This window comes from Pyxicephalus adspersus, chromosome 2, assembly GCF_032062135.1.
Source record: "Pyxicephalus adspersus chromosome 2, UCB_Pads_2.0, whole genome shotgun sequence".
In the NCBI taxonomy this organism is placed as follows: Eukaryota; Metazoa; Chordata; class Amphibia; order Anura; family Pyxicephalidae; genus Pyxicephalus; species Pyxicephalus adspersus.
Window position 1 is genome coordinate 58,783,372 of NC_092859.1, and position 22,467 is coordinate 58,805,838.

General features: G+C 37.8%; 1 protein-coding gene across 4 annotated transcripts in view; it reads right to left on the minus strand.

The window, feature by feature from the left end:
- The window catches only part of FNIP1 (folliculin interacting protein 1), a 96,305-nt gene that overhangs the window by 52,629 nt on the left and 21,209 nt on the right, over positions 1–22,467 (minus strand). Inside the window, exon 1 of one of the 4 annotated variants that reach the window (XM_072400821.1) lies at positions 13,067–13,445. The exons of the other annotated variants lie outside the window; for them this stretch is intronic. Within the exon in view, the coding sequence (XP_072256922.1) occupies positions 13,067–13,074 (8 nt within the window). The 5' untranslated portion in view covers positions 13,075–13,445. Of the gene's footprint in view, positions 1–13,066; positions 13,446–22,467 lie in introns of those variants that run through there. 4 annotated transcript variants of the gene reach the window in all.

Below are 22,467 nucleotides of genomic sequence, written 5' to 3' on the forward strand. Positions count from 1 at the left end.
ACACACACAGATGACAGATCAGATATGCCAAAATGAGCCCAGGCCAAAAGTGTGTTTGTCGATGTCCTCAAATGCCATGTGGCAAAGAAAAAACTTACTTGTAGAGGAGAATATTTTGTTCTAGTCTTGTGTTCTCGTGTTAAACTAGGCTCCCTAGCCTTCACTCCCCTATCATCAGGTACATCAATAGGGTATAATCCTGATTATAGTTAAACAGGTATCCTTGCCTGGACCACTTGTAGTAGGTACAAAGCACTACATACTGGTAAAACCATACCTTGCTTGCCATGTTGGAGATCTTTTGAATTAGTTGCCTAGCCATCACAATTTGACCCTTGTCAAACTTTCTCAGAACCTTTTGGTTGCCCATTTTTCTTGCTTCCAGCACATCCTATTCAAGGACTGACAATATGTTAGCTGCCTTTCAAACTGCTCAAAAAAGTAGGAGAACACAGACATCAAATAACAGATCGTGATTACTGAAATATGAAGGAAAAAATTAGATAAGAACAGTCAATAGAAACTAAAATCGATAAACCACTGATTTAAAAGGACACTAAAAACCAAACTGAAAACCTGAAATCAGAGAAATCTGACTTGCCTGAATTGTATTTCTACAAATCAAAATGTGGCTCAGTAGTGTGTATGGCCTCTATATGACTGTATACACTCTCATCAACATCTTCCCATGCTTCTGATAAAACAGGGGATAGAGTCTGCCTCAGAGGATTGTCCCTTAGACCTGTATATGGGCATAATTGTACTCCTTGGCATCCCATGGTGAGAGTAGTTGAAAGCAAACAACTGTGAAGTAATTCGATTTTCAGAAAGCAAAATGATCACCAAAGAGAAAGTCAATAAATACATTGGTGTGGGCAACTTACTCACTATAATGGGCATGCAGTAAAGCACATTATAATTTAGTACAATTCAGATCTTTTTTTAATTTTGGGGAGGGGGGGCATCCAAAGTAATATTTTTGCCTTAATGAAATTTTTTTTTTTACTATTTATTGAAAAAATAGCAGCCCCTATGCACACCACAACCGTAATCATTTTGTTTCACATAAGCACATGTAAATATACAAGAAAGAAGGAAAAATTTGCTAAAATGCCTCCACTCCCCATAAATATCAAAACTTCAAAGGCATGAAACAATAAACAATTAATAAACCTTTGATACATTTATTGTTTACTGTTTCATGTCTTAAAGGTCCTGATATTTATAATGAATGGAAGGATTTTTTTCTCATTTTTCCTTCTTTCTTGTATAGTTTATGAGGTACTGGCATATATTTGGTATAGCTATCCTAACTTTCTTTGTATGTCACATGTAAATAATATCTACACGCTGCTGTTTACTTGCATATCTAGATATCTACAAGGAACATAAAAAAAAAAAAAAAAAAAAATTATTTAGAGAATGGGTGAGCAGACATCTCAAGAATAGTTGACAAAGAATATCTCAGGAATTTGCCATTAGGCCATCAAGCGCATTCTATTAATCCCAACATGTTACCTGCTAAGTTTAAGGTTGATTCATTTAGTCATCAGACACCAATTGTAAGTGGGGAAATTAGGACACAAAGAAGGAGACAATAAAACTACAGGAAGAGACAGTTGTAGGGATTATTTTATTTTTAATACAAGAACAGAAAAAATTTTACACAATACAAAAAAGGATTCACATTAGGTATGAATGTTACCTGTGAACTGTGAAATCTGTGAACTAATCATTTACCAAATCCTCACTACAAGTAAAAGATGGGTAATCCTTTTTGAAACGCCATTTGTTGTCAGCAGCATAGCCTGGCCTTGAGATTCATCCATCTTTCTTCTAAAGAAAGTTTTCAAAGTTTTCTGTAAAATTTTTAGTTTTTAGATAGAGGATAAAGCAGTTTTTACATGCCAGATTGTATTTAAGTCTACATCCAAACTTTTATTCTTAGTTTTTGATTCAATGGGAAGGTGTAGAATCTGTGACAGGTTTGAACACTCCAACAGCAACAAGGACAGAAATAAAAATGCTTTTCTTTAGTTGGCGTTTTAGCCAGAGCTCTGTGACTCGCCTGTCCTGCAAAGCAAAAACTCACCTTTAACGGAGGAATACTCACCTCCTCCTATCTCCTTTGATCTCCTCTGAAGTCCGACGACATACAGAGCCGTTGTCAGGGACGCGACACGTCCCTCTTCGACCTGGAGTCTGTGTTCTACTTCCTCGGCTTTGTTGTGTGGCGGCCATCTTGACCGCATGGGTGGAGCATGGCACTTTCTTCTTCTACTCCTCTGCAGCACTTGGGGGACCCTGCCAAGCAGAAATACCGGATCCAGGGATAGCAACACACTCTAAGAGCAGGGTAGGTGACTACCAATATTCCTGCTTCCCCCTACATGTTTTCTTCTTCAACAGGGCTCTCAACAGAGCCCCCCCATCACCTTCCCAAGCAGTTTTTTTAAAATATCCAGTAACTTTTTCTTCTGTGACCCTCTCCACCTGTAACATCTTAGAATTCTATAACTACACTGGGACTTTGTGGGATCAAGTGTGCAGTCGGCAGCACCTACTCTGGCTGTGTACCTACCACCTACATACCTAAGACTGGGACTCTAGACAGCCGTAGCCTCACAAGTCAGCTCCTTACCAGCAAAAAACAATTAACACATCACTCCGCATGGTAACGTTCCTAGGATATGTACAAATACATCTCACGCACTACTCCAGCGAGAATGGGAAAACAACAAAAGTCCCGCACAGCACCTAGGTCACCGGAATTAACTGGTGCCACTACTTTCTAGACCACCCGGGACCCTGAGGCTCCCTCCTCCCCTCCTGCAACAACTTGTATGGAATTTACTACTCAACCTTCTTAGCATACCTGTTGTGCCACTGCACAGAAGTATTTAACATTCTCCTGCCCTACTTTGAGAAAAGGTTTTCCTCAGTTGAAACTGCTCTCTAACAAATTGCCTCCAACACTACTAGAATTGCTGAGCTGGAACAGTGCATCAGTGACCTAGAAGACCAGGCCATAGAATGTCAGACAAGTATCGCTTCTCAACAACTCCTCTGTCTGACAAGTGCGAGGACCTGGAGAACAAGCACTGCCGAGCCAACCTCCCTCTGATTGGCATTCCAGATTCCTACAAACCTGGCCCGCTTTATCACAGTGGATATCCCTCAGGCCCTGAATATGGATCCCCTGCCTCCACGTGCCATCGAGTGTGTCCACCGCTTGGGTCCAGACCAACGTACTCAAAGCTCCAGACCTTGTGCTAATATTGCCAGATTCTTCCACGCAGCAGACAAAAAAGATATCCTCCCAGCTTCCTGCCTCTTAGGATCCCTTATGGTTCAGAGTTGTAAGATCCTAATCTTCCAAGACTATTCGGCAGCCATAGCACAGCAACAAAGAGCTTTCTCTTTAGCCTGCAAATTCCTCATTGAGGAACATCTGTTTTGCTTTGCTCTATCCAGCAAAACTTCGAGTCTCCGTCAATAGAGTGCCAATGTTCTTTCATGATTTCCCCCCCCCCCCCCCCCGTCCTACCTTGCCTTCAGGAGATTTTTGCACCCGACCTGGCTACCTGAACTCTGTCACCTTGGATACAATTGAGACTACATCCTGCTTGATGGACAATGGCCTCTATCAACATCCCTGATTCTGAATACATGATGGGTAACTATGCAATGGTTATGTTGCTGTTGTCTTTAGTTTCCAACTTACACCTATGCAAAGTTTCTTCAAATTTTTCTTTGGGCCCCACCTCTATCCTCCTATCCTGGAATTTCCAAATTGTGTGCTGGATATTTTCTTACACCCCCACACACTATTTACTCCCCAACTGTGATCCAGATACTTCTCCCCTTATACCCCTAGTAAATTACCTGATTTACCATGGGCCCCTTCTCCATTTGGATTATCCTCCCTTCCCATCCCTAATAAGTCATTTGATTTACCAAAGTTGCAAGCCTTCCCCATTATTGAGAAAGTACACTCCCCTCTACTCTATCCAACAGTGAAAAAAAATTCTAAAAAATTACGGTTCATGAGTTTAACTAACCACTTTTCTTGTAACATGGCGATTATACAGTTGTGTTTTTTACTCAGGTATGACCTAGTTACCTCATTTGGCATTTTGTTATGTAATGTACTGCAGCGTTTGTCCCTCTGTACCACTAACGAAGTTATGCATCAGTTAGGTTATCCATCTGCTTCTACCTTGAGTGTGTTTTCATGGTATTGCAAGTTTGATGTGATATAGGTTATTGTTTTTTCTGGCAAAAGTACTGCTTTAGCCAATTAAGTGCCCTCGGACTATCAGACTATGAAATGATTCAGAAACTTTCATAATAAAGTCAGAATGACTCACAGGCCTGTCACTCTTTTTTGTACAGAATGTATGCATTCTATAAGCACTGCTCAACAAGATGCCTGAAGACTTTTTTATATTCTTCTTTGTTTTCTCATCACTGGGTGAAATGTCATTGCTTTGTCAGCTCTGTCAACACCTCCCATGGTGTTGTTGAAGTCAATCACCACCTGTGGCTTCATCACTTCTTTCCCACCTTTTGTGCGCACTATAACTGTGGAGGGACTATGGACTGTACTCATCAGGCACACATCTTTTTTGTCATGCCATCTCAGGCCCATCATCTTTCCTTTCTGCCAGGCAACCATTTCTCAGGTCTTCAGCTTCCCTTTTGCAAACAATGATGGCAGGTTGTGCCGGTTAGCCCTAACGGTTCCATATGCATCTGTTTTGTGTTGCAGAAAAAACTCAAAGTTCAGGAGATGTGTAGAAGTTGTCAGTTGTGATGCAATAGCCCTGATTTAGCAATGGCTCATTTAGTAAGAGTACTGGAGATGGTGGCAATCCATAATTGCTGTATCTTGGGTTGAATTTTGTCCCTTTTCCAGTGTAAAGGGTGGAATTCCAGATGTAGCCAGTTGAGGATTCGCACAGCATGTAGGTTTTTACGCCAAATTGTGCTCTTTGACATAATGTACTGTACCCCAGGTGAGCCTCCCCTTGTAAGCCATTAGACTTTCATCTATGCTGATGTCTCCATCTGGCACATAGGTCTGCTGGAAATTTTGTAGAATCATCTGAGAAACTTCCCAAATTTTTTTTGGTTTTGGTGCAGGATGGAAAGTCTCATCAAACTCTTGATTGTTGGTAAAGTGTAGATACTTCATGATCAGGGTAAATCTGTACTGGCATGACTGTGGCAAAGAATAGAGTGGCAAGCATTTTATTCTTAGACCAGAACCACTTCTGCAGGGGTTTGCCAACAACTCCCTGCAGGATCACCAAGCCCAAAAACAGCCAAATGTCATCCTTGGTCACAGGTTTCCATTTTCTGCCTCTTGCAAACCTCGGGTGTGGAGCACCTAATTGTTGTGCAGCATACCTGTTTGTCTCAGCAACTATTTTTTTCGATAACCTCATCGGTCAGAAATAATTTCAGGTATGCCTGGGGGTTGTGCTGTTCTCCATCAATTTTCACATCAGGTGCGCCGGTAAATGGGAATCTTGAGGGCGCTGCCTGGTCTGCATCAAGGCCAAGTGCGCACAGTACTGACGTTAGGTTCAGATTCCTCGCTCAATTCACTTTCGCTGTCTGATGGCAAATTTCCTGGTGAATCACTCACGCTCGATTCCACAAATGACTTCAAAAACAGCTCTTGCGCTGGGGATATGCCTTTTGAATGTCATGGATGTGGTCAAGTCTCCAATAAGCAGTCAGGAACGTTTAAGGTCAACGACAAAGTGTTCAAATGATACAATCAGGAAATGATGAACTAGGTCAGGAAAAGTTCAACAAAGGTCAGATCAAGGTCAGGGCTAATAGAGGGCAAAATGTAAATCAGGGCACTTGGCAATGATGTTTGATGCACTAAAATATGTACTTGTACTTTTATTATTTGTTATGTGTTCTATTTCACAGTAAAAAGCATTTAAAAGCAGATTAAATTGTAATCTGCTTTTTAATTTCCTTCCTGGCCACACCCCCCGAAAGTACTGAAGCTACCCACATCACCCGGAAGAATTTATGCAGAAGCCAGCCGGGGATCTGGACACCGCTGGATCACGGGGTGCAAGTAAGAGGGGATTTTCTCCTACTCAGAGTGTGACTCGGGATTACCGCTTTTTGCAGGTTCATTCCTGAGTCACACCCAGGAATACCACTAGGGGGGTTAGGAGGTGCAAGGTAACTTCACATTTGCACACTTACCATCCTGACCTGGTGTTTCTTCAAGAAACGCATCTGAATGCGAGTAATACCTTAAGGATGCCTGAATCCTGGGTGGGGGAAGTGCTAACCTCCTCTTAAACTAAAAAGAAACACAGAGTGGCAATCTTAATCCGCAGATCCTTACCTTTCCAAATTACTGATTCGCAGATAGACCCTGGTTCTTGATATATTTTGTATCCAGGGAACTACATATTCTTTTATGTTTATGCTCCCAACGCACATTTTTTTGACCACATATTTACTTTTGCAAGGTACTTTAATGGCACCATGGACTCAAAACTAGACACGTCTACCTCTAAAAGAACCAATGGTGTGTACCCAGTTCATCGAATTGCTAGGCATCCTTCCCTTTTAGAACACTCATGCTGGTCGAGAGCATATAAGACCTTCTCCCGTATTTACTTTTTTCTTACTCAGGACTCCCTGCTCCCTAGTATCCAATCTATTACTTACCATCCAGTTGTTCTATCCAATCATGCCCTGGTTTTGCTGTACCTGCAATTAGCCAATTTTTTCTACACCCCATCCCACTGGTGATATTATTCGTATATCTCTTCCTCCTCCGCCTTCCAGGCTAATTTAATCTCATCCTGGAACAATGATGACGAATGAATGATAACATCCAGCACTGGGATTTCCTAGTGTTGCTATGGGAAACAGGCAAGGCAGTTCTGAGAGGACACATTACGTCCTATGTGAGGGGCATTAGAAAGGAAGAAGCCAAACTTCATACACAGTTATATATTAATGTATTAGTGACATACCAGGCACACTTGCAGAACCCATCTGAGGACACTAGATGTGCCTGGCTGCAGGCAGCTTTTATTTTAGATAACCACCTTCACACGCTAGCCTAACACAAAGTAAAACATATTGGGTTTCATCTGCAATAGGCATATTTCTAAGGGAATCATAACAGCAATTGCAGCCATCACACTTTCCTATTACAAGAATCATGTTTTATTAAGCCTTGATGCGGAATAAGCTTTCCACAAGGTAAAAAGGCCATATTTATTTGCCCTATTGGCGCAAAGGGAATTTGGACCTAATTTTTCTATGTCCGCTTTCTATATACAAACCCCACATCCTCCCTGATAGTAAATAATCAGCTTTCCCAACCCCTATGCATGCAAGGAGGAACCTGCCAGGGCTGCCTTTGTCCCCAATCCTTTTTAATATCACCCTCAACTCTCTTATACGCCTCCAGCATCTGTTTTAAAAGGAATCGGTTGAGGCCTCCTACTCTAAAGAATCTAAAACCCCAAAATTTTTTGAAATCTGTAAGAGTTTATTCGAGACAACAAATGTAACCAATAAAGCTCATCTTCTTAAATGTTTCAACCAAACCACTTGGTACCTCACTAGAATTTTGGAGGGTGATCCTATTCAACTCCCGGTCTAACATGCATCCCTTCCCCATCACTCCACCAGGATTCCCCTGCCCACTCCCATCTAGGCATACACTGATGGCTATATTCATATAGATGCTCAGTATGGTTCCTACAACTGCTGCTCATCCCTTTTGTGCTACTACTAGGGACACTTAATATAACATAATGTATATTACTGTTACTTTTAAAAAATTGTGATACACCAAAATTCTGTTTACTTCTCAATCTTTTGTCATATGTTTCCCTTGTTAGTTTTTTGCATTGTTTACACATACTATAACATAATGTATGTTACTGTTCATTCTAAAAAATTGTGATACTTCAAAACATATGATTGTTTATTTCTGTCAATTTCTTGCCAAATGTTTACCTTGCAATGTTCTTTGTATTGTTTACCTGAGAACTGTTTAAACTCAAAAAGGCTTAGTCTACACGGACTGTTTCCCCAGCGTTTAACCTAAGGCTTTTAAAGCTCTTGTTTGAAATCAAGAGCTTTGCAATGGGTTAATCTACACCAGGATGTTTCCTTGAGGCACGTTTATGACATTTATCTTAAACGTTGCTTGCAATGTTTAAAAAATTAAACCGCTGGAAAACACCCAAAGAACACGGGTAAACACTTCTATTGATTTCAATGGGACAGTTTCCCACTGTTTCCCGCATTTGTGAGCACTTAATATGCAAATTACTTAACAACGCTTTAAACGCTAAAAAAAAGTGCATATAAACGCAATACGAACGTTTACATTCATTTTTTTTTTTAAAAGTCTATGTGGACTTTGCCTAAAAATATTTTTTAAAAATGCATTTCTTTATAAAGAGTAGAAAAGGAAGGAACCTTTTTCTGAGTTCCCGTAGAACATGATTTACATGGTTTACCAGTGGGCATGGGGCACAGCCATGTCCAGTCTAAACTCATTGTAAGAAACATACAATATATATATACTGCTATGTAAATAGCATCTGTGTATGTGTACTCCTAAGATATATGCACAGTTTTAGTTAAAGATTAAAAAAAACATGCACTTTTTTCCTCTTTATACAAAAGAAATGACATTCCCTTAAACATTCCCTGGTGGGGAATCTCCTAAGCCCATGTGTTTCAACAGCAGTAATAATTCTCCACCAGGGAACGTCACATTCCCTGCTTTATAAATACCTAAGATACCTTAGAAACACAAAAAAACTTCTACTGATATTTTAACTAAAGGGTAACAAAAGACCCTTATTTGATGAGGAAGATATTTAAAGTCAAACATAATAAACAAAATTTTGCAAACTAGTTTGGTATTCAAGGGGATTTTTTCATGCTAATGATTGGCTGGCTAACACATACCCTAACTCCTGACATATGGCATATTTCCTACACAAGACAAAGCATTTGTATTTTGAAAACGAATACACATAGCACATGTTTTACAAAAGTGTTACATATACGTAGAAAATAGAAGTATCTGTTTTAGTTAACTATACACCAGAACTGGCTTTAAAAAAATCACATGTTCTTAGATATGAAGTCTTGCTACATGAATAATTCAGCAATCATGCTGTCACACTGCTGTGAACCACAAATTGCCCAACTCTGCTGCCACAAACTGTGGGGATTAGAACACATAGTGAGTGGGTCATATTCTATATGGCTCACCATATGTGACAGCCATAAACAGATGTTTCAATGTTATCTGTTTCAAAACCTGAGATCAGTCACAGTAGTGTTTTAGTAAAATAGTAATTCAGCCACATGGGAGTAACACTATGGGGAAAAGTGTTTTATGTGAGCTAATATAACCTACATGTAGTAGCAGTATATGCAGAAAAAAAAATTACAAATACTGGGTACTGGTAAAGTTGCTATAGTAGTATGAAACCAAGCTGTGAGAGGTAAAGACAGAGAACATACAGAAACATTGAATGCGTAAAATAATCTTTTGCAGGACTCATTGATCATAAAGGCTGAGAGTGCCCGTTTCCACACGTATGTACAAATTCATGCGTATTTTATGTATGCATTTATATAGCACTGACATCGGACATATAGCATTTTACAAAGTACATGATTATATTACTTACTGTCTCTCATAGGGGCTCACAATAGAATATATTAACATATATATAAAAAGGAGAAAAAGGTAAAAGGCTCTTATTGGCGTATAAACTGATTCTAAGTTGAAAAAGTAAACAAGTACAGAAACATACTATGCAAACTGTTATAGCTACATTGCAAAAAGTACAAACAGTTATAGCTATAATGTAAACAATTTTTGGAAATCCTGATATGTTTCGGGATTTGAGACGACAGTACTTTAGGTGATCATTATATGAGACTCAAAAAAAAATCAATGTTCCGTTTACTGCCATATTTGTACAACAAAAACTGTTTATAATAAAGCTATAACTGCCTGTACTTTTTGTAATATAGCTATACCTGTTTCACATGTTATGTTTCTGCACTTGTTTACTGTTTCAACTTAAAGTAAATACAAATTAATTTGCTTTTTTTGTCTTTTGTACAATATTTGATGTAACAGGGTTGGTTCAAAATTAGTTGAAGATTTTAGGGGTTAGTCCCCTTCTTCTAGTTTTTCTCACTATTGACATATATATATTTTTAGATTAATTTAAGTGTTTTTTTATATTGTAGTTTAGGATGTGGAAGAACTTTTTACATGGTACAGAGCTGCAGCAGAGTTAGGCTTACTGCCCTTCTAATCGCCATTGTATTTAGCCATTTGCCTGGATGTAAGCTTTGAAATAGTAGAAATACAACATCACTGTTCCTGTAACACTAAATTTACTGCATATCAGGAGACTGATGGCTAACCTACACAAATGATTTTAATCTCTTGCCACTTGGAGATTTAGCCACATGCTGGCAAATACCACATTAGGCTGGAGCTACACAAGGGAATTTAGTATCTCCAATGTGCTACTAAAATCACTGGAGATTAATTGTTGGAAGTAACAACTGATCAATAAATTGATGGCACAATTGGCTCCCTTTATTTTTATGGATATATATATATATATATATATATATATATATATTTATATATACATACCTATCAGGAGGTAGTACTATTTGGGAAAAGAGACATGCAATGTGTTTTTTGTCAAAAAACTAACTCCCTGGTTACTGGCAAAGATTAAGGCAGAAGCACAACACCCACCAATGGGTTTAGTTCTGCTAAAACTGGTTAGATCATTTTCAGGTCAGATACGGAAAAGAACAGCTAAAGTGTGGCCTAATTAAATACAAAAACTCTTTTGACTGTTTTCCACAATTCCTGCAGAGTCAGTGGTCAGGGTGACAAAACTCCTTTGTGTGTGGTTTGTCTCATCTGTGGCTGGCCAATGGCTAAACACAAAAGTCATGAACAAGATGGCAGCAACAGTGATGGAGTGACAAAGTGAGGAAGGTGAGCACAGACCCCTGCATTGGGTCGTTCAGAATTATAGTAAAAACCAAAATGTTGTACTGCCCGCTCAATTGCGCTATTCCTACGTCACTATATGGTTGCAATTGGGAAGCACTTTGTGCATACATTTGTTTGGGTTGTGCCATGGTTCCTAAAAGAGACAGGTTGCTTTTCCTCATCTGGATGAAGAGCCACACTGCCAACCCACTAAAAAAAGTGTGGTTTACCACTCCTGGGTGTATAGCAGCAGTCTAATAAATGACAGAGTGGATACCTGTAAGGTTTCCACCACAACCTGTGCATAAAGAGTGCTGTGCATCCTTACAAAAACATTAGCTCTGCTCTAAAGCAGACATAACATTATACCTTCTACACTTATTTTTTCATGGCAAGTGCATTAATACTAAGTAATTTAACAGTAACACTTACAAGTATTTATTGCCTCTCACAGAGTACACAGTTCTCTCCTTGATCAGCTTTCTCTCCATATGTCTACTAGATTGAAATGCAGTTTTATGTTTACAATTTAATGACACAAACCAGCCCTTTCAGCAGCCTCTCATGTTTTAACTTGCTACACAGTTACAATGTTGCAGACAGATCACTTGAGAATAAAACATGTTAGGAATTTATGTTTCTGACAGTTCCAGTTTAGGAAGAGTATTAAGCTACGTACACACTTCCAATTATTATCGTTTGTAAACGAACGATGAACGATCCTGCACGATATCTGCGAACGATCGTATAGCACCGATCCTGTACATACAGATAACGACACGATCGTTCAAAGATATTGTACACACGTATATATACACACAGTATATTATATATATATATATATATATATAAAAATATATATATTTATTAACACACACACACACACACATCCACTCACATACACAATACATCCTGTATCGATCAAATGTTCGTTCATCGCGTATGCTCAGAACATGCACGATCACTGAACGACCGTACACACGTTAGATGGTCAACGATCGTCGTCCAATCCGATCCGCCGGTCCGGTCGCTCATTTCCAACGACTATCCTCGTTTGTCGGCGTCGTTGGTTACTTTTTTTACAAACGATTTTTGCCCAATCGGTCGTTCGTCGTTCATTTCCAACGATAAAAATTGGACGTGAGTACGCAGCTTTAAGCAACAAAATAAGCTTTCACTTTCCATCAGTTTAGAGAAGGGAGATCAATATTAGACTAGTTAGGTTTTACATTTAGACAACGCTATTTTGTTTTACTGGCTGGTGGTATTGTACGGGTTTAATCTTTGTCTTTACAATTCAGCAGTGTGTTTCCATAAGCACAATTTTCCGGTGTAGTGAGAAACATAGGTGATTTCCAGAAACTCTACTTCCTCTAATGACTAATAGAAGACACGGTGTGAAGTGGTATTAGTGGTACTGTCAGAAGAAGTTTAAAAGAAAGATGTAGGACAGTACAGTAAAGAAAACTTTCTTCTTTACCTTCTTCACCACCAACACCAAAGCAATAAGGATATTTGTAACGTTGGCGTCACAGCTTTAATTTCCTCTGCAATATGCCATTTGAAAAAGCCAGTAGTGAGGCACACAAATGTTTTCAGCAGATGCATTACTTTCCCCCCATGGTTCTGAATGTTTCAAAAAAGGATATTACCAGTGATTTCCTCTAAAAGGACACTGCCATGACTATACCTGTCTGCAGGAAATAAACATACCAAAAACTTTTCTGTAGCTGATATCCAGGGAAAAAGGGTAAAAAGCTGTGAAATGAAAGAGAAATAACACTGGGGAACAATTTTGACAAACATTTTTTGTTGACTTCAATTTTTAAGTTTTTTTCTCTACCTCTTATATTACTGCGATTACTGTAGCATGGATTTGTTACATATCCTTTTAATTTTACGTATTCGTATCATTTTAAATTTACACGCAAACAGTGTGGTCAGAGGTTGTGCGCTGTTCTACGCAGTGATTAAAATTTAATAAAAATGTATTTTTCTACTTACACAAACATTTCCTTTCTTTCAGATCATGTCAGATTTTACTATTTCTTGTTGTAAGTGCCTAAACAACCCTGATTCATTTTGTTATATCTGTGGCAGTTTCATCATTCCCAGTCAAGGGGCGAACATCAGCACATTTGTAGATCAAGCCTATTTGGCATATTTCAAAGTTAAACATGGTGATCAAGATAAGTCTTGGGCCCCTCATAAGGTGTGCAAACAGTGTGTCGAGGGTTTACAGATGTGGACAAAGGGAACACGTGATAACATGCTATTTGGTATACCTACGGTTTTGCGAGAACCAGGAGACCATTCCAGTCACTGTTACTTTTGTATAGTGAAAACTTCAGGATATAACAAGACAAATAAATGTAACAGAGTATCCTAGTCTACCATCGGCTATATGCCCAGTGGCTCATTCAGATGAAATCCCAGTGCCAGTTTTCGTTACACTACCCGCTCTTGAAGAACATGATTATGGTCATGAACTAGGTGACAACAATGATGAAGAGTTTGAAACTAAGGAGGACTCTGTTGGTAAGGGATTTTGATCAGCATGAGTTGAGTGATTTGGGACTATCGAAAAAGGCTCCAGAACTCCTAGCATCAAGACTGTGTGAGAAAAACCTACTTGAAAAAAGAACGAAGGTATCATACTTTCCAACCAGAGAAATTGCATTTCTGCAGTACTTTAGAACTGACAGTGGCTTTGTGTATTGCCATAACACAAATGCTTTAATGGAGAAATTGGGAATTCCAATCTATAACTCAACTAAATGACAACTATTCATCAATAGCTCAAAGCAGGGCTTAAAGTGTGTTCTCCTTCACAATGGCAATATATTTGGGTCAGTCCCAATGGCCATTCAGTTTCTCCTTTTAAAGAATATGCAGACACAATCAGGCTGATTCATCAAGCCAAATCGGAAGCTTGACGTGTGCACGGAGCTTAAAGTGTGTTCTCCTTCACAATGGCAATATATTTGGGTCAGTCCCAATGGCCATTCAGTTTCTCCTTGTAAAGAATATGCAGACACAATCAGGGTCATTGAGTTGTTGCAATATCACCAACACAATCGGGTCATCTGTGTTGACCTTAAAATGGTATGCTTCTTTCTTGGTAAGCAACGCGGATACACCAAGTATGCCTGTTATCTGTGCATGTGGGACAGCAGAGCTCGTGAGAGGCATTGGGTGGAAAGGAATTGGCCTCCAAGATCTGCACTAAAAACAGGTGCTCCAAACATTCTACATGAGCCACTTGTTGATAGAATATTATACTCCTGCCTCTGCACATAAAACTGGGTCTGATGAAGCAGTTCGTTAAAGCTTTGCCAAGTGAATGAGACTGTTTCAAGTACCTCATTTTTGCATTTCCTAGCCTGTCATTTGAAAAAAAAAAAGGCCGGTGTGTTTGATGGTCCAGATTCGGCAGCTTATCGAAGATGAACATTTCATCAGGTCTGGGGCTGTGGAGTCAGAGTTGGAAACAATTTGGGGTACCTGGAGTTGGAGTAAAAAAAAATGTCCCGACTACGACTCCTGATAAATTTAAATTATAATAAAAAAAATACAGTAAGTTCAAATGTCCTATTTCACAAACAATGGTCATAAATAAGTACTTCTCGGATGTAAGAATAAAGCCCAGTGCATTGTTGTGTTTCTACTAGTGTGAAGTTCAGCTGAGCTATTATACAACCTGACATTCACATTATTGTAACCTGGATTATTTACATTACAAAAAGTGTTTTTATTTTATTTCAGATATGTGTTTAACAAGTCCATTTGAGTGTAAACAAGTGTAATGATAAAGGTTTAGGTGAGTGCTATGGCCTGATGTGTGTTCAGTTGTCCTGTCTGCACTCTCCATATATGCTCCCATCCAGAGCTGAACTTTAACATCATTTTGCACACCACCTAATACTAGGAAGTTAGTTAAGTGGCCCTTCTGGCCCTGGAGCCTCCCACTGCACAGCAGAAGATCATCAATCAAAGATAAAGGCAGCAGTGTCTGCTCAATTTCCACTTTCTGCTAAAAAAGCCTAGAAAAAAAACTGCTTTTTGGATTCAACTGTAAGTGTTCATGTTTATTTTAAAACTGCATGGCTGCTTGTGTCTACTATGATGGAAGGCTGTGTTCATTTTTCTGGCTAAAACTGCAGGGCTATGCGTATGTTTGTGTATATGGTGCAGGAATGTTTGGGTTTAGTGCAGGGATATAGCTTATTTGTGTGTATAGTGCTGTGTTGAATGTATGTTTGCAATAGTGCAGGACTATGTGTATGTTTGTATTTAAATCAAAGAATAGGCTAGTTAGTATAACATATTTTTATTTATATTTTAGCGAAAGTGGCACCCCATTCACAATGGCAAAAAGTCTGTCAACAAACACAATAATGTCTGCTGTTTATGAGCAGTTTACATTATCAAGTGATGGGAAACATTACGTGTGCCAATGTATTCTTGAAGATGATGGCGAAAAATATTGGATGCAAAAATCAGCGGTTTCAGAAAAATGCACCCACAAGAGCGTTAAACTTGAAAATACTTTTGCAGTGTTTTCATCCTAAAATGTTAAAAGTTGTGATAAAGTAAGCTATCAATCAAAATATTCAATCTACTTCTGGGGTAAAAAATGTTCAGAAATCTACTGGGGACCAAACACAACCAAGAAGATTCTTTATATCTGACAAAGTTACCATAACAATGACACCAGAAAAATTCAAAAACCACATTATTGAAATGGTAGTAAAGAATAGTGTACCACTATCCTTCTTTCCACAGCCAGACTTTTTAGGCCAAAATGGAGAAATGGCTAAAAAAAAAACTGGTGTTTCTCTGGAAAGAGAAAGTATTATGGAAACTTTAATTGAAGAGGCCAAATGTAAAAAGGAAGCAATAGGAAAAGGTCTGAAGGGCCATTGCATGCATGCACATGTCACAGAGTCAATTATTTTGCTATTAATATTAGATTTGTTAATGAAAATATTAAAACAATAACGCGAACCTTGGGAGTAAAAGACACCCATGCACATCACACCAGTGACTATCTTCAGAAGTTAGTGAAAAATGTTCTAGAAGATTTTGAAATGAAAAAGGAACAGATTCTATGTATCGTGACAGATAATGATTCCACTATGTTGAGCACAATTGAGAAAATGAATAAAGTAGATAAAGAAAGTGACAGACAGATATTAGAGGAAGACAGTTCTGCAAGTATTGGAGAAAGTGAAAGCGAAGACATTAGTGACATTTTGGATAACATTCTTGAAGAAGCATCTAAGCGTACTACTATTCAACATAAAGGTTGTGCTGTTCATACCCTGCAACTTGCAAAAAGAAGTGGATTGAAAGTTCGTCATGCAGTTACTCTAGTTGGCAAATTGAGGCAAGTAACTGTTGCAGCCAGGGCTCCTGAAACAGATGCCATTTTGAAAAGATGTGCAGGAAATGGAGCCATTGGGATCAAACAACACACTGGGGAAGCACTTATTTGATGGTAAAGCGTTTGCTTGAACTAAAAGACTTCTTTTAGTTTAGTTGATGAACTGGACAATGAAAATGTCACCAAGAGATTGCAATCCTGAAGATTTACCACCTGGTAATTTTTTCTTGAAATGGGAGAGCTTGATATATTGCCTGAACAAAAGTGGAGGGTTAATAGCTGATAGCATTGTATCTTCAATGAATAAAAGATAGAATCTTGTTAGCTGCTATTTATTTAAAAAGGCCCTCTATGATGTAACAGTTCGCATGAAGGGATTACTACCTGAAACACCACTACTGTATTAAGCTATAAGCACTGGTAACTCAGAATCATTCTCTTTGAATGAAGAATTAGACTTTGATATCTACTTGGACAAAATGGAAGAATATTAGTGATGTGGCTAGAACCGTAACAGCAATGCCACCCACCCAAGTCAGTGTAGAAAGACTATTTTCAGTTCTAACAGCAATGCCACCCAAGTCAGTGTTGAAAGACTATTTTCAGCTCTAAAAATAATCAAGTCAGATTTAAAAGTTTAATGAAAGAGGATCTGGCAGAAGCAATAATGTTTCTTAGAACAACACTACATTTAACAGCTTTTCTACTTTACAACTATATTCCAAGTTTATTATATAAACTGTTTTAGGTTTTCCAGCTTTTGTTTTTGTCCATGTAGTTAAGCTTTGTTTTTGTTTTAAAACTACCAAAGAATGTGGTTCATATTTTTAAACTGGTAAAGTTATTGTTTTCTGATTTTTATGCATGCTATCCTACTACTTTATAAAAACAATAAATAAAATCTTATTGTCTTATTATTTTGTCTTTTGTTTAAACTGCCAGTAGTTCTGTGGTTAAAAATGGTGTGTATGTTGCCTTCCTTCAATCAATGTGGAAAATACATTAGCATTTTACAGGATTTCTCATTTTATCTTCACACTTTTGCAACCAAACTTCATAAAAAATTTAGACCCCCTAATTATTCATAAATCAGTAAATGTATTATAAAAATGAACACAATATTTTTACCATAAAAGTTTTTCTCAAGAAACATTAAATAAAAATATGTAATAATTAAATTATTTATTAATCATTAATGCTTTCTCCCCTTAGGTATTTAGGCAAAAAGCTAAACATTTTTGTATAATAATTTGAGCAATCCTGGTCGCTTATTGTTAAAAATACACTAATGATGCTTTCTAATAAAGAACCCAAATTAACTGGCCTATTTCTTCTTACCATTTCTTTCCAGAGATAACATGATCTCAACAGGATTAAGAAATGGAGAGTATGGTGGTAAAAATAGGAGTCAGTGTCCCTTACTTTCAACCAAGCTCTTTACCTGGCTAGTTTTATGAAAGGGGACATTCTCCCTAATTAGTATGGCATGCTGAACACTCTTTTCACTAAAAATATTTAAAACTCATCAATGAAATTGAGGAATGCTTCTTGATTAAATGCTCATGCTTGTGACTTGAAGTGGAGGATCCCATTCTTCACACAACAAACTGAATAACTAAATAATTTCTAGAACACACTCCAGCCACAACTTGCACCGCCCTTTGCACAATAGGAGATCTTACCCTTTTGGTTCTCATTGAGATGTTCATCAAGAAAGTAGAAATGTTTTTTCCAACTTCCTCAGCAATGAGATCAAGGATTTTGTTAGCATAGCTAAGCCTTTCTTGAAGAGTGGGAATCATTGCGCCTTGCAGAAATTAAAGTTCTTATTAATGACTATTGGAATTCATCAATGCATCTATCTATTGTTGAAATAGATACATTAATTCCAAATTTGGTAAATAATTGATCCATCATTGCCCTAAAGGCTTATTCCGCAATCTTCGGACATTAACTTGCGTAACTCCTCCTTATGGGCTTCATCCAACTTTGAATTTCTCACACCTCCTCTTAGTAATTTTCCACTCTACCAGAAACCTAGGATTCATAAGTCCTAATAATTTTGGTTATGGTTGTACAATTACAACTCAAAAGCATTGCTATATCTGGGAGGCATCACTTCCATTCAGATAACGGTCTACCATTCTTTGACATTCTGCATTACCTAATTCTCTGGCCATAAGGGTAAGTGCAATACTTAATATAAAGCTAATAACTTTGAATATAAAAAGATGAATAATGTTATCTTAAAATTTACTATAAATCCCTGAAATAAAGATTTTTAATTTTAAAATCATAAAAAGTAAAAAAACATAATAATTTACAAATCATCAATTTATTTTCATATATTTTTTATTAATGTTTCTTGAGAAAAACTTTTATACTAAAAAAAATTGTGTTATAATTAATTGTATAATAAATGTATTGATTTAGGAATAATTAGGGGGTCTAAATTTTTTTGTGAAGTTTGAATGCAAAAGTGTGAAGATAAAATGAGAAACTCTGTAAATACAGAGGAGTCGGAGTCGGAGTAGGGGGTACCAGAAAAACTGAGGAGTCGGAGATTCAGAGTCAAAGGATTTATCTACCACAGCCCTGATCAGGACAATGTCAGAAGTCAAAAAGAATGCATGGTTATTATTCAAAGCCATCGTCAAGGACTTTCTTGAAAACACATGAGCAAATAACTACACAGAAATTGTCCGGAAACTTTTGGAAATATCAGCATCAAGGTGCATTTTCTGCATAGCCATCTTTCTAACTTCAAAAACCTTGGTGCAGTCAGTGATGAGGCAAGGTGAACGATTCCACCAAGATTTTAAGGTCATAGAAGGACGGTATCAGGGTAAATGTGATGTACATATGATGGCTGACTATTGTTGGAGCATCCGGCAGGATTGCCCTAACACTGAACACTCCAGGAAAAGTTTTTACCTTAACCGCTTACTTGATTATTTTGAAATGCTTTACTTTAAAAAAAAAAAAAGTCAGAGTAACTATAAATCCTTTGTATGAACAAAAGAAATTTAAATAAACAGTACATTTAAGTTATTATTTCATTATTTTTTCATTGTATGTAAAATTTGTATGTTTTTTGACAAAAATGGAGGGTACCCTGTATCGTAAAAACTGGATGTGATAGCAAGAAACGGGGGTCATTTTTGAATTCACCACCCAAAAATTGGTAAAAAAAACAAGTTTAACATCTAACTCTAATCTAACAAAAAATGTGTTCCCCAGTGTAGAAGATAGTAGGTTCCCATATAATTTTTGAAAAGATTTTTCTGGTTCACTGCCAACCCCCCATATTGGATCAAATTAAATAGAAGGATGAGAGGAAATTTTTTGGCAGACAAATAATTTTTTAGATGTTAGAAGTCAATAAAGTAATGCATGAAAAAACATCAAGTAGTATACATTGTGATATTTTTTTTTCTCGTTAGCAAGTACATGTGTCTCTGTTAGACAGAGACATCACTGCGGATGTACTTTAGTCATACAGTACAATACATTGGTTGTAGGATTATTGGTAGTCATAGAGAAATATTGTCATCTCAATTCCAGTGTGTTTCGCGAAAGGGCTTCCTCAAGGGACTCTTTAGAGACTTTAAGTTTGAGGTGATTGAGCTCTTGGCTATTAGTATACTACACAATGTTTTTTCATGCATTACTGTATTGACTTCTAACATCTATAAAATAATTTCTCTGCCAAAAAAAACATGATTTCCTCTCTTCCTTATATTTAATTTAAAAAGCTGTGGACATATCACATTACACACAGGATTCATCTTGGAAAATGCAACAAATATGAATGAATATGTGGTTATGAACGAAGCAGAACAGTGAATTTCATATAAGCAGAGAGAAAACTTTTAGGTTTTAAATATAAATAGACTATTACTCCATGAAAAAATAATAGCCTAAGAAATATATAGTATATAAGTAAAACATAGGCAGGTTTTGCTGTGATACTCTCATTCACTCTGGAGATGTTTCACTGTATTTTTCTTCCACCACTAGATGTCCTCAGTTTTCAAACTGAAAGTCAGCAGAATTCAACCCACTTTCCCCTAAACCCACCTCTAACATGTGACAGGACTGGAAAGTAGCAACAGCATAAACAGGAGCTCTGTCCTCCCATCATATTAACCTCCCTAGCGGTTCATTTCTTTCTGGTTTTTTTATGTCTAAAAGCTGTACATTGTTTTTCATGAAAATTTATTTTACAGAATAATATATTAGTATGAGTAAAATAAAGTTTGAACCACAAAATCATGTAAAAACAATAAATTAAAAAATCTACCGGAGGAAGAAGGAAGAGGACGGAGATTGCGGCGATGGACAACGCGGGACGCAGGCGGATCAGGTAAGGCTGTATTTACTCACCTTTTCATAGGTTTACCTATCCCGAGTGTGACTCAGGGTTACCGCTAGGGAGGTTAGAGAGTACCTAAACTCAGAAATTTCACTTTATATAAAAGGGTAGAAAACAAGTAAAAACTGTTTTTTTTTTTTTTTTTTTAAAGCAGCACCCTTTAAAAAAAAACAAAAAAAAAAATAAAAAGAGTGCAGCACCGCCTAGGCGATCGAGAATGAATGGGAGTGCAGAGCCTTCCAGAATACATACCGTGTTTCCCCGATGATAAGGCAGGGCCATCAAATAAGACAGCCCCCCCTTTTTAGGTAAAAATGAAAAATAAGCCCCCCCCCCCGCAAATAAGCCACCCACCGATTACTTACCAGAATCGCGTGGTGCGGTGGGTGACTCCGTGTGTGGTTCCTCCGTGTGGTTCCTCCGTGCGTCCTCTTCATGAAGAGGAAGTGACAGGACTGAAGTGACTCCGCCCACGCAAACACACGTGACTCCGCCCACGCAAACACAGGCAGCTTCCCTCATCCCTCCCTAACGGAGACTGCAGGAGTTTGTTCAGGAGTTCAGACAGGTTTTTTTTTGCTGTGAGCAATACCACTCTATATACGGTAAGCTTTAGAATGGGCCATTAAATGGTACAGTATATTATTGATTACAGTAGAAGGGGACAATGATTGGCACAGAGTGATCAGAACTGGACATGAATGGCACATGATTGATCAGAAGGGGACAGGAATGGCACATGATTGATCAGAAGGGGACAATGATTGGCACAGATTGATCAGAAGTGGACATGAATGGCACATGAACAATAACTGTGTACTGTAGTCTTCTTCATGGGTAAATAAGGCATCCCCCTGAAAATATACTATACTATACATACCTTGGCCTTCAAAAAAAAATAAGACAGTGTCTTATCATCGGGGAAACAGGGTACGTCAGGCATCCCAGGAGGCTCTTGGTTGCTCCTTCTGTGCAGTACAATTTAGGTATGTAAGCATCTATATGGTATTAATGTTGCTATTATTAACACATTGCTGTATTGAATCTACTAGATATACCATAAAAGTCGCTGCTACTTACTAGAATTGCTCTGTCTAGTCTAAAATGTCCCAGTCTTGTGAATATACAACTAGGAATGGGATATTATGTGCTAATACTGTATGTATTATTATATTATTGTATTATTATTAATTATTGTATTATTATAGTATTGTATTATTATTAATTATTTAAAGGGGTGGCTCCTATAAGCTCCATTAGGGAGAAAGAAATCTCCCCTTTATAACATTGTAAAAAAAAAAATAAAAAAATAAAATAAATTATAAGTATAAATTAAAACACTTTGTAATGCACACACAGTGATCTCTCCGACCCCAGTGTGCACCACCTCACTCCTGTAAAGTCACAAATCCAGGGGAACTGGAGAGTTTGGCATAGTACAAAGACGTTCCTTCCATTTCTTGACAAACTACCTACAATTTCTTCCCACCCAGCTGAAAATAATTTCTGGGGAGAACACGGACATATTATTATTATTATCCCATATTTATATAGGGCCAACATATTACGCAGCACTTTACAAAGTCCATAGTCTATTTACTAACTGTCCCTCAAAGGGGCTCACAATCTAATGACATAAAATGT